General features: G+C 40.3%; 1 protein-coding gene across 3 annotated transcripts in view; it reads left to right on the top strand.

Annotated features, from left to right (window-relative positions):
• BANP (BTG3 associated nuclear protein) overlaps window positions 1–13,154 on the top strand; it is a 261,210-nt gene that overhangs the window by 131,466 nt on the left and 116,590 nt on the right. For all 3 annotated transcript variants that reach the window (XM_065416358.1, XM_065416361.1, XM_065416359.1), the window contains one exon: window positions 1,032–1,199. In XM_065416358.1, coding sequence (XP_065272430.1) covers window positions 1,032–1,199 — 168 coding nt within the window. The remainder of the gene's footprint in view (window positions 1–1,031; window positions 1,200–13,154) is intronic.

Here is a 13,154-nt window from a genome sequence, read left to right as displayed (position 1 = left end):
AGGGCTCTGGCTGGGGGTGCGGGCTCTGGGGTGGGGCCAGGGATGAGGAGTTTGGGGTGCAGATAGGCTGCCCCAGGGTTGGGGCCAGAAGACTTCCCCCCGCCCCCGCTCCCCAGCCCTCTCCCTGCCAGAAGCAGCTAGCTCTGGGGTAGGGGCCTCCCTCTCTCCCTGCCAGCAGGCAGCTCCGAGCTCTGTTCCCCTGCTCGCAGGAACACAGAGTTCCGGGGAAAGGGTCCTTCTCTCCCGGCCGGCAGCAGCGAGCTCCGGGGCCAGGGGAGAGGCCCGCAGGAGCCCTGCAAGCCCCAACTTGCTCCCCTCCCCAGTTCCCACCCACCCCCTACCTCTGTTCTCTCCAGGTCCCTGCTGTGCGGCCCTTTAGAGCTGCTGCGCAGCAGCAATCGTTATAATTTGAATTAGCAAGTTACCCCGTGTCTAGCATTCCACGACCCAGTATTGGCTCGCGACCTGTGCTTTGAAAAACACTGCTCTAGAAGGCCATTAAAAAAAAACCACTTTAGCTTATATATGAATCCTGTTAGAGAATTAGTCCTGGCATCTAGTCACCATTAGTTTTCTAGAAATTGTGACTGTAGGGGAGTTTTAAATATAGTTTTGTCCACATTTGGCCAAGGAGCAACTCATCTATCAAATTTTCAGTACTGTGCATCTCAAACTTGATGGTGCCATTTCCACAAATGCACATGCAAATTGGGAAATTGCATATACTGGTGGCCAGTTAAATACACAACTGATCATTTGCACACATTCAGTTACTTGATTTGTGTGTGGTAATTTGTGTGATGGTTGCTGTAATTGCACACAACTTCAGTTTTGATAATCTCTGCCATCGAGCATCTCATGTTCCTTGAGGTGACTTTGGGCACTTATCAACAGATGCTATTTCGTACAATGCCTTCATCTCCTTGAATGTGTGAGAGTCCTTGCAGCCCCATGTAGATAAGTGCATTTCATACAGAATATGGATTTATATTCTGTCCTATCCTTTTGTGTTTTTTCCCCCCTCTTTCTAGGTCACCTTTTCTATAAATTTGGAATTACAGAGTCCGACTGGTACCGGATCAAGCAGAGCATAGACTCCAAATGCCGGACAGCTTGGCGGCGAAAACAGCGAGGCCAGAGTCTTGCAGTGAAAAGTTTTTCCAGGCGAACGCCTTCCTCTTCATCTTATAGTGGCTCAGGTAAAAGAAACATTGGAGAAATGGAAATTTACTCTAAACATTTCATTTGTCTTTCAAAATACTTGAAAACAAAATTAGCTTCTATTAATCTACATTTACAGCAGGCTCATATGTAGACACTACAAATTGCAGTATCTTTAGGTAGTTATAATGTACTATCTATACTTGAATATAAACTGAGAAAGAGATGATGAAATTTCAAGTGATCATTTTGGAATAAGACTGTGGCTTGTTGCAGCTTTTCTTGCAAGTAGAGTTTAACAAACAGACGTGTGTGTATGTGTGTGTTTCTGGCATGAGATGGAGGAAGGGAAGCCATCCACCAAACCATCAATAAATATGTTCTTGTTTTGAAATGAAAATTGTAACTGATTTCAGTAGGTAAGAAACATAATAGTTTCAATGGGTTATATACTTATGTCTCAACTCCTTTCTGCAATAATATTCTGGTTTGATTGCCGCTTCCCCAACCCCAAACAAAAATTTTGGCTGTTTAAATACAAAATCCTCATATACTAATAATTTATGTGCAAGTTCATGCCATTATGTAGTATACCCACTACGTGGTAACCAGATTGTTAATTTTTTTCAGTAGAGGGGCTGTATATTTATCTGTGATTAAGATTCATAATAAGAATAAAAGAAAAATGAATCTTGTTAAAAAAGTCTTTTTCACAGTATGTTCATACAGTTTATTAGGACATGTTTAATTTTGTTCACAAAATATTTACCAGCTATCCTTAAAAATCTAGTCGGCAGTGTGTTTCCACATAGATATAGGAATGAACAATAATAAAATGAAAAATGTTGACCTAGGAAATATTTTCATGGGACATTTTTGGCTCATGCTTATTTTAAAAGCAGTATTGTGGGATGTTTGTACATCATATATTAAAAGCAGCATTTTGGAGGTGAGCCCAAAGAAGAGGAAGTAAATTTGCTTGCCTCCATGAAGTTTTTGGTTGCATGTTAACACTAACCGCTGTATCTTATGCAAAAATGTCAAAATCTGCTTTCAATGGACAATTTTATATACTGAAACTTGAAATAATTTCCAGAATTCTCAGATTAAAACAACTAATCAGCATAATGATTACCATAAACTATATTTATTGATGGGATTTTATTTTGAAGCTCTCTTTGAAATCTGTTTTCTTTATACAAAATGCAATAGTTGTAGACCTTATAGCCACATTAGCATGTACATATTGACTAGTGTTGGAGTTCATTATGGAAAGCTATTAATCATTAATCTGCTGGGTGAAAAAAGGACCAACAGTGAGATGTAAAGCCCACAGATGCAGGTCGAGGGCATTTATATTAACTATATTAACTCAAGAGGCAGTAGTCTCCTATCTAAACAAAAACTGTATTCTCTCTCTGTCTCTTTCTGTTATAGCCTTTAAAGATGTCTTTTTATCCCGAATGTGATAAAGTTTTACTGAAACATCTGCAGTTTTAGCTTTCAGGGCAATGAGACTCTCTTTGCCAGTGGTGGGACACAGATAGTAATAGTAGCCTCCATCTTTGATAAATGTGGATGAAATGTTCCATGGATTTCATAGTTTCTGTGTCTTACGTTTTCCTCAGAACATGGTCGATCCTACTTCCTGGGAGTGTTTGAGGTGCTGCGTGAATCCACCAGGTACCTTCACATCCAGGAACTATGAAAACACTGTTAAGAAAAAGCAGCAAACTCTGGTCAGGCTCCGCTGCTGCTCTGAAAACATTTATGGCATCCCAAGAACAAGTGGGAGCAGTAGTATTTCACCTGAAGCTTCTCCAGCAGCGATTTGAAAAGAGTGGAAGAGGTATAAAGAGAGCAGGAAGGAAGGGATAAGAGGCAGGATGAGAGTATAGGGAAAAGGAAGAGGGGAAAGATTTTTTTTTTTTTTAAATTGATTCATGCAGTGTTTGGAGGGGTGGGGGAAGGAGATAACTTTTGGATGACAGAGTTGTAATTCCATCTCAGTGTTCAGGTAAATACATGAACCACTTAGGCTTTGCTTTTGTGGTTTGACATCCCTGGAACCCCTCGGTTGAATTACAGGTCCATAATTCATAGGCATCTGTTACTTATTATATACACTGTATAATGGATGTGGCAAAATTCCCATTGCCAGCTAGTAGGGAAAATAAGTCATATTTTACAGCTCTGAAGTAATCTAAGGTCTGTATTTCACAGTTATGACAACATAGCTGTCAAATATGGCTTTTTAAAGTGTTACATATGAACCCAGACAACTTTTTATGGTAGCATTTGCTTCAGGGAGCAATTTAAGGTGAGCCTTGAATGGTCTGAAATTCAGCTACTTGAGAAACTCTCTCTTTCCCCTTTTTTTGTCCAGGCTGTTAAGATAAGCTTGAGTGTTCCTTTAGTCAGGTCTTAGGATACAACACTATGAGATAGATTGCAGGGTCTTCTCAATACGTGTCCTTCCCTCACCTATGGAACTCTCTCATCCTGCTTGTTTGCTGGAGTTGATATATTACTGCTTTCATGTCATACTAAGGTGCACCTGCGTAGACAGATATTTAGTTTAGAATTTTGTTCTGGGCTGGTCAATGAATGTTGCCATTGGGCAACAATAACAGTAATGACTGGACTGTCTAGTGTAGATGCTTCTGTTTGATTTACTTAAATTGTAGATACTGTTAGGTGACTAAGTACAATGAGTGATCTATATAAATAGGTATATAATGTGTATTTTAATTAAACATCATCTACCTTTCGGGTAAAATATGGTAGCTGCTTCACACAGTAGAGGAAGACTATGACTTACATAAAAAATACATCTCAGGATTAGTCTGCCATCAAAAACCATTCAGTTTTCTTTCTGTCTTCACTGTGATGTCATCAAAACATTCTGAAGAGTGTGTGGCCTTATAGCTCAGTTTCTTATGGAGTATTACAGTGATTAACAGGAGTCGTAATCTTTGCACAGTCAACAATAATAGTAATTATTTTCAATGCACACTTTTGTGCGCTCAAATAAGTAAAAAAAGAGAGTCTAAATTTGACATGATGTGATAAGTGAGGGTCATAAACAGACCAGGAAAGTAGGGTGGGAGAGGAAGGACAAAGTTTACAGTAATATCTCAAAGTTAATCAATAAGGCATGGTCATATCTACTTAGTTTCTTTAAACTAGTTTCTCTATGTTTCTTTTAATGCTTCATAAGCTTCATAAGATAGGGTGGGTGAGGTAATATCTCTTATTGGACCAGCTTCTGTTGATGAGAGAGACAAGCATTCGAGCTTACACGGAGCTCTTCTTCAAGTCTGGGAAACGTAGAGGGTCACAGTTGTCTTGTAAATATTTGAGGCAGGCAGCGATGCTGTCATTGTGAGGGATGTTGGTATATCGGGAAGAGACATATATGGTGGTGAGGATGGTGTTCTGAGGGAGATAGTTAACATTGTGGAGTTTGCGGAAGAAGTCAGTTGTGTCCTGGAGGAAGCTGGCCCTTTGTGTAGTGAGTGGTTTGAGGATGGGTTCTATGAGTGCTGACATTTCTTCAGTGAGAATGCCGTGGCCAGTTATGATGGGTCTGCCTGGGTTCCCTGGTTGAAGGACCTTGGGGTGGATTTGTGGGGGATGAGTTTGTAGAGTGTTTCTTGGAGGTGTTTGGGGAAAGATTTGATGATATCCTTAAATTCCTGGGTAAATTGTGGTGTGGAGTCGTCTTTGATTTCCATATACTAGGTGGTGTCGGACAGTTGTCAGTTGGCCTCATTAATGTAGTCGTCATGGTTGAGCACTATGATGGCACCCCCTTTGTCTGTTGGTTTGATCACTACCTGGTGGTTAGATTTCAGGGACTGTATAGCTGTCCCCTTGGCTTCATGGCAGAACAGAGCTTTTAGGACGGATGTGTGATGGGTTGGATCACAGAAACCCCCCTGGGAGCTGTCACCTGATGTGCAAAGACTACCCCTGCTCCTGTCTTCCCTGCCAGCTCAGGACTCCAGCACCCTGTCTTGCTGAACTAGACACTCCCGTCTGCTCCAACAAAGACCCAGGGTCTGAATTACTTGCCCCAAAGCTGCAGGTTTACCTGAAAACAGCTCACAGAAGTGTGCTTGTCTTTAGCACTCAGATGCCTAACTCCCAATGGGGGTCTAAACCCAAATAAATCCATTTTACCCTGTATAAAGCTTATGCAGGGTAAACTCATAAATTGTTCGCCCTCTATAACACTCATAGAGAGATATGCACAGTTGTTTGCTTCCCCAGGTATTAATACATACTCTGAGTTAATTAATAAGTAAAAAGTGATTTTATTAAATACAAAAAGTAGGATTTAAGTGGTTCCAAGTAGTAACAGACAGAACAAAGTAAAATCTATGTCTAATCAAACTAAATACAGATAATCTCATCCTTAGAGATGCTTCAGTAAGTTTTTTCCTCAGACTGGACACCTTCCAGGCCTGGGCACAATTCTTTCCCCTGGTACAGCTCTTGATCCAGCTTAGGTGGTAGCTAGGGGATTCTTCATGATGGCTCTTCTCCTCTCTTTGTTCTGTTCCACCCCTTTATATATCTTTTGCATAAGGCGGGAACCCTTTGTCCCTCTGGGTTTCCACCCCCCCCCCCACTGGAAAAGCACCAGGTTAAAGATGGATTCCAGTTCAGGTGACATGATCACATGTCACTGCAAGATTTCATTACCCACTTGCCAGCACACACACATACAGGAAGACTCACAGGTAAAACACTGCCATCTGCAGACAATGGTCCTGGTTAATGGGAGTCATCAAGATGGGAGTCATCAAGATTCCAAACCACCATTAATGGCCCACACTTTGCATAATTACAGTAGGCCCTCAGAGTTATATTTTATATTTCTAGTTTTAGATACAAGAGTGGTAGATTTATACAAATAGGATGATCACACTCAGTAGCTTATAAGCTTTGTAATGATACCTTACAAGAGACCTTTTGCATGAAGCATATCCCAGTTACATTATATTCACTTATCATATTTTTATAAAACCATATAGACTGCACAACGTCACAGGATGTAAATGAGGTGAGAGAGGTGGCTTGGTTGAATAGGTTTAGGAAGCTTGTCTCATGCATAGGTGGCAGCACATAGGAAGGCCTACAGTATAGTAAAATAATATATTAAACACTGCCATTACGGTATTGAACAGTGAAATTATTCTACTGCAGAAATCATAGTTGAACAGTAGCATGGACATCCAATAAGTGGATGTTATTCTTGACTAAATTTTCCCTTTAATATGTGTTTAGAGTCCAAGATACTTTTATCTTCCAGCCACAAATCAGTTTCCCATGATGCATACAGAAGACAAGAACGTTCAAGGTATGTACGATGGCCTTTGGTGTGGAAAACACATTTTTTTAATACCTGTTTGTTTTGTAGATCCCATTCAGCTCTGAAATACAGCTAACTGCCATCCACCCCAAACTTGGTAGTACTCCAGTCCGTAGTGCAGGATAGCAGTTTAAATCAAATGCATAATTCAACCAATAAATAAAAATAATATTCCAGCCATGTTTTTCTTGATGTGGACTGGAATGTTGTAGAGTCTGATCTGATCTGTCAAGGTTAGCTGTTCATACGGTTCCAAATATTTTTAACATTTTAAGCCTGAATAGCTTATCTCTGTTGTTGATGATGATAACTAGCAAGCCAGCTGTATAAAAAGTCTTTTAGCTAGTGGATTTCTGATAGGAAGAACTGAACTTCAAGAATCTCAGTGAATAACATATGTGTTTTAAAAACAAATAGTTTTTAACGGAGAATATCACTGATATATTTCTTTGCACAATACAAGGCATGTGTTGACGATTGATTTGGGTGCACTTCTACCACAGCACATTTTAAAATTAGTTTTAGAATTTTACATATGCTTTTGGCATCTTTTGGTGTCCCTAGCCTCTGTTGCAAGAATCTGGGAATGGGCGACGGGATGGATCACTTGATGATTACCTGTTCTGTTCATTCCCTCTGAAGCACCTGGCGTTAGCCACTGTCAGAAGACAGGATACTGGGCTAGATGGACCTTTGGTCTGACCCAGTGTGGCCGTTCTTATGTTCTTAATTAACTAAATTGAATGAGTTTGCTAAAATGTAGTCAGCTTAAAAGCCACTGTCAATTGATTAAGGGCTAGACCTTTGCTCCTAGCCCCGAGCGTGGGGTTGTGTGTAACTGTGCTGCCCTAGGAGAAACTCTCGGGCAGAACTGTGACTCCCTCATTATTCCCATGAGCTTCCAGTTTACTTTGGCTCCCCCCAGTCCATACCTCTCCTCCATCCCTTTTCCATTCACTTGTTTGCATAGGGGGGAGGGGACTAGTAGCCCTACTCAACTTATCTACCTCCCTGTGCCTGGAGCAGCCATCCGAGCAGGCTGCGCAGTTCGGAGGGTGAACCTTACAACCCCTTACTCCCCATACATCTGCCTTAGGCTGGGCCACAATGTGGCCTGAAGGCTTTAAAAGCTGAAACAGCTCAAACCTGTTACCTGGGGAGACATAGTCTGCAAAGTCTGAATATTTATTTTATTTTAAAATCCACCTCTCTGTTCCCCGAGCCCCACATCTCCATTTCAGTGTGATCACGGCATGTACACTGCCTGCCTGGGCCGCTCCTTTTTCTCTGTGGGAGCAGCCGTCTAACAAAACACTGTGCATTTTATTCAGAGGAGACTATAATGAACTGGGCACGCAGTAGCAGCACCCTAGTGCAAGTCCCTCGAGGGCTGTGTGTAACCAACCTGGTGTCCTGGAGGAAATAAACTATACAGCAAGTTCATGTAGTACTCTAGGATGGGGAGCAATATAACGTTTACCAAATAATGAGGGACAAATTGAAACACATTTTCTAAGCTTGTAAGAAAGCATTGCAGATAATGGAGAGTGGAAAAACTTTATTGACCCTTTCACCAGGTTCAAGGTGATAAAATAACTGTCGTTTTGTAGCTCTGTTTAAACTCATTGGCTGCCAGATAGTTAATTCTTCTTAATATCCCCTTGGGAAGTGTTAGTGGGGGTTCAGAAAGTATTTCTGTATTCTTTTGAAAATGTATTTTCTTTCATATTATTTCTGCCAACTGATATGTGAAGTGGACGCACAGTGTCGGTTTGTCTGCATTGCAGCCCAGCTGTTCTGAAAACATCATTTAGAAGCTTAAAAATATTTGTGAGGGCTTGGGAGGGGGTGTGTGCATGAGGGTTTACTATAGTCTCTGTATTAGCTGTTTTCCTGAGTTTTAGGATAGTTTTTTTCCCCTCCTGAGTTTATTGATGAACCCGAATCTTTATTTGAATATAGTGAATGAAAGGCACTAATGAGGAAAAAGATCTAACGTAGAGCTGAATTACATACCGGTAATTAGCATGCAGTGATGTTTTTAATCACATATCTCTGAGGGCTGATTAATCTCAGAATAGCTTTCAATTATAAATCCCAGTGTGTGTGTTTCAGTCAGGGGATGCTTATTAGTACTTTTTTTAAGTGCTGTAAAACAATGACGTTCTCTTCTGTATGGGACATTTGCTTGCCCTTGTTCGAAACTCGGCAAGTACAAAGTAATAGTTTAATACTTTTATATTTGGGAATGGTAAATATCTAACACGTCTCACCATCATTTAAACCAATGTGTTCTATTAGTCCTGGCATTTCTTTTAAGAACACAGTGAAAGAGCTGTTATATAATAGCTGTTGATGAAAATGCAGGCCCTAATTAATTTGTACTTTTATAATAACCAACCGTGTGGAAGAGAGCTTAATACATGACTGGGTTAAAATGCTTAACTACCTTCTTTTTGGTGGAAAGGTGTGGTGGATGTGTTGAACTGCAACCATCCATGTTGATGTGGGTAGTGCTGCTGAATGGCATACTCTGAGGAGGGAGACAAGGATTATACTGAGCGTGTAATTGTAGGGGAACTGGATACATGGCTCAGAGGATTAGTAATGCGATCTAACATCTTTTATCTCTAGGTTGCTGGTCTGTCTGTAGTTCTGGTTTGTAGTAACCAAAGCTGTTACCATCTGATAGCTGTTCAGTATATGATTTGAAATGAATTTGATGTCAGTCTAGTTCCCAGCAGAGAGGTACAAAACTCGCCACTATTGCCCTCCTTGTTGGCAGTCCCAGCAGACTGGCTAAGGACTGGGGTAACCATGAAGACTGAACTGTTGGTGGGAATGTGGAAAAGCTTGCATGGTCACTGCCCTGCAGCATGTCCTATTCTGTGACCCAGTAAATGACTTCAATCTCCAGAGCTTCTGAGCTGGTATTTTTCACCATTACTGTAGTGTAGTCACTTCATTTTTTAAAATGTGATTTCCCGAAACCTATCTGGCTGTAACCTGGGTTCCTTTTTTGTGGGTCCGAAATGCCCATTATGAGAATTGAATTGTTACATGCTTCCTAGTCAAAATGATCTGGATACATTCACATTTAAGGAGGCTGCACATGCTTGAGTTGCGTTCTTAGATGCTTGTGCTGGCTATCATTAGACATGTTAACGTTATGAGTGAAATGTTCAAACTGAAGTCGTCTCTGCTTTTGCAGTACGGACAAGTTCATATGACGTGACTAGCTTTATATCATATATCTTAAAAATAACAAATTTCCTCTTGTCTTTTCAGTATATCACAATTAGAAGTTAACTGTGCTGACCCCTGGTCGGTGATGCCTAGGACAGCATGAGATGGATACTACAGTTCTTAATCAGGCATTGTCAATGGGAGTTTTGCCTGAGTAATTATTGCATCGTGATACTGAAATCCTAAACGTTCAAAAGTAACTAATCTCTAGACTAAATATGTCTAATGAAGCTGTTAGGAAAAAAAAAATGAACTTATGCCTTTTCACTGCTATTTTCCTCCCCTCCCCCCAAAGTTATTCATTAAGATTCTTCTAAATTTAATTGACTGTGCAAGTTTACAGCAGCCGCAGGATTTATGGGCTGTGTAAAGAAATTAGAGTAGATTGTTGGGCTCAGGGAGACGTTGTATTCCCATATTTCATCTGGCACTTCAGTTTGAAAATGTCACCCTTTGTTGTGCTTGAGGTATTAATTGCAATGGTCTGTCCTGCTCTTTTCCAAGCCAGGGTTTTAGTTCTCAATGTGTGTGTTTTTGTTTCTGTTTTTTTCTGACAAGAGCCATACACATGGCTGCCAGAGTAGGTTAAGCAGATATCCTTTTAAAAAACATGCATATTGGGGGGGGGGGGGGGGAGAGGGGGCAGAGGGAGGAGGGAATTGGGTCCATTTTTATTTCTGTGAATTGTCCAGTAGAGGGTGATGTAAGGTGACGTAGCCAGTACTTGTGCCCTTTTTTGGAAGGGTAGATTTCTTTGATTTTAATTTGTTTTTCTTATTCCTCTTTTTCTAAGAAAAGAGTTCAGGCCACCCAAAACCGCCTTCCCGTTTGTTAGTAGAGCACTGACAGTGTTATGTAATAACTGTGAAGTGGACGAGCACTCTGGATAATAATATGCAAATAAGCAGAGCAAGCAAAAAACCACTTTGCTCCAGAATCCAACCCTCCATCCCTTCTTGCCAGAACAAGGGGGCAGATCCTCAACTCATGTAAATTGTCATAACTCCATTGACGTCAATACAGTTATAACAGTTTATTCCAGCTGAGGCTTTGCCGCCAGAGTCTTTGAAGAGAAGTAGAGGTACACTTACGGTTTTTAGCTCCTATTTAAAAAAATAAAATTGGGGTGTGAAGACAAATATCTACCAGTCGATTTTAGGAAGCTATTTTAGAAATAAAGATGCAGAAACCCACAGGGAGATTTAAATAGAGATTAATTCAAAGAATGAATGAAGCAAAATGACAGTGGAAAAAGTGATACGGAAAATGCCAGAGGTTTTTCCTTTGGCATAAGGAATGTTCAAATTGTTCTTAGTTGAAAGTTAAATACACACATGCTTAAAAGAGTTGTGAATTACATTTGTCAGACAAATCCCATCTGGTTTTCACAACTCCTGAAGAGTATTAACTTTGAAAAATATGCCACAGAAACGAGTGTTTTAGTGGGGTGACTTTGTCAAGTGTTGAGGATTAGCCCAAAAAGATAAAGACCTTTTTTAGAGCGATTTACTTTTTTTTGGCTCATGAGAACATACAGTAAACACAGATTTTAAAGGGTCTAATTCTCCGTTCATGAAAAAGGAACTAGTCATTTATAACATTTTCCATTTTATAACCCTCCATTTGCGAAAAGGTAAAAGCAGCATCTTTCGTTCAAAGGATAACTGCGACGCTATTGCATCTGATCCACCTGAAAAGAAAGATGCCGTGAAAATACCACACAGCACTAACTCAACTGTTCAGATGATGTCCAAGCAAATCCTCCATTCTAAAAAACGTGGTGGAAAATTTCAACATGAGAGTTCAGCTGTACAATTTCTCAGAGCCAGGGATTCTCTGTTATATCAAAGTTGTAAATGTGAGGCCAGATAGTTTACATTATAGTGATTTATAACTGTTGACATATCCTCCATTCAAGCTGTGTGCTATTCAAGTTTGTATTTGTTTTTTATGGGGAATGTTTAAAAATGGATAAATATTACTTTTGCCTGGTCAGAGCTTTAGAGGGGGAAAAACAATTATACATAAAGGATGTTTTGTTTTTAGACACTGCTGAGTTCTCTTTTCCTTTCTTCTTTTTTTGTTACTAACTCTGGCCATTGCAATGAAGCCAAAGATTGGAGTCTATTTATAAGCAAGTTTGCTTCTTGAGAGATGTACAGTTCTGAATGCATTTGACCGCATTCCTCCCACTTCAGATTGAGTTTGGTATATGCAGTTCTTACCAGCCCCTGTTTAAGCTTGTTGATGCAAAAATAGTTTTTAACATCTGTAAAGTAACAGCTGGACTACAGCAAATACAGGTCTCTTTGTATTATTCAGTTGCAAACAAATTTCAATATTTCTTTAATGGTCTGCAGGCCTTGCTAACTCATGGATACTCTTGAGTTACAGGCTGTTCCTGGTAGGGAAATAAGAACATATTTATAATGGGGGTTTAAGGTTTTCTCTGAAATATAGTATTGTGCTGATAGAATTGTCAGTTCCAAGCTATAGGAAATGCACTTTTAAAATGTTGTTGAAGTTATAGATGAGACATATTTCTTACCCCATCATTCAGTTCCATCTTGAGTCCAACTGTTACTGGGTGGAAAAAAATGAGAATATAGGATTATGTGTTTGGACGCCAGGACTGACCAGCTTTTGATTTGTGCAGTGGGGTTTGAAAAACATGCTGAAAGCAAGAAGTCACAGCTGGATGTACTAGAGGTGGCCTGTAAGGAGCAAGGTGAAAAACAGAATTGGCATGCCTTATAATCTAATAGCCTAGTATGTGGGAATAAATTGATGCTTAATAAAACAGAAATGATGGAAAATCAGTTACGTGAAAATGATATGAAAATTCATGGCACACAGACAGGAGAAGGTAAAAAGATGTTTGTTTTTCTGGAAGAATCATTTACCCAATTAATTTAACTAAATAATAATACAGTCCTTGAGTCCCTCCGGTGGTGGCTCGACTGCAAGCAGTATGTGCGGGAATACCTTTCTCCAGGCCTCAGCCATCGCTGTCCCTAGTCACAGATGCACCAGCGATGGGATGGGATGCACACCTAGGAAGACTCAGGACCCAAGGTGTCTGGTCCCAGGCAGAACTTTCGCTGCACATCAATGTCAGTGAGGTGTATGCGGTTCGCCTTGCTTGCCAGACATTTCAAACCCATCTACAGGGGAGATGTGTATCAGTATTGACAGACAATACCACAGCGATGTTCTATATAAACAAGAAGTCAGGAAGTCCTCAAACTGTGGGACTTCTGCATTGCCCATTCGATACATTATACATTCCAACAGAACCCATTTACTCTGAACAGGGGTATCTGGTAATGGACCTCAGAGTAAATCATATGTTGGGCCTGATCAGTGA

This window comes from Emys orbicularis, chromosome 14 (genome assembly GCF_028017835.1).
Source record: "Emys orbicularis isolate rEmyOrb1 chromosome 14, rEmyOrb1.hap1, whole genome shotgun sequence".
Classification (NCBI taxonomy): domain Eukaryota; kingdom Metazoa; phylum Chordata; order Testudines; family Emydidae; genus Emys; species Emys orbicularis.
This window is presented reverse-complemented; position numbering and strand designations above follow the sequence as displayed.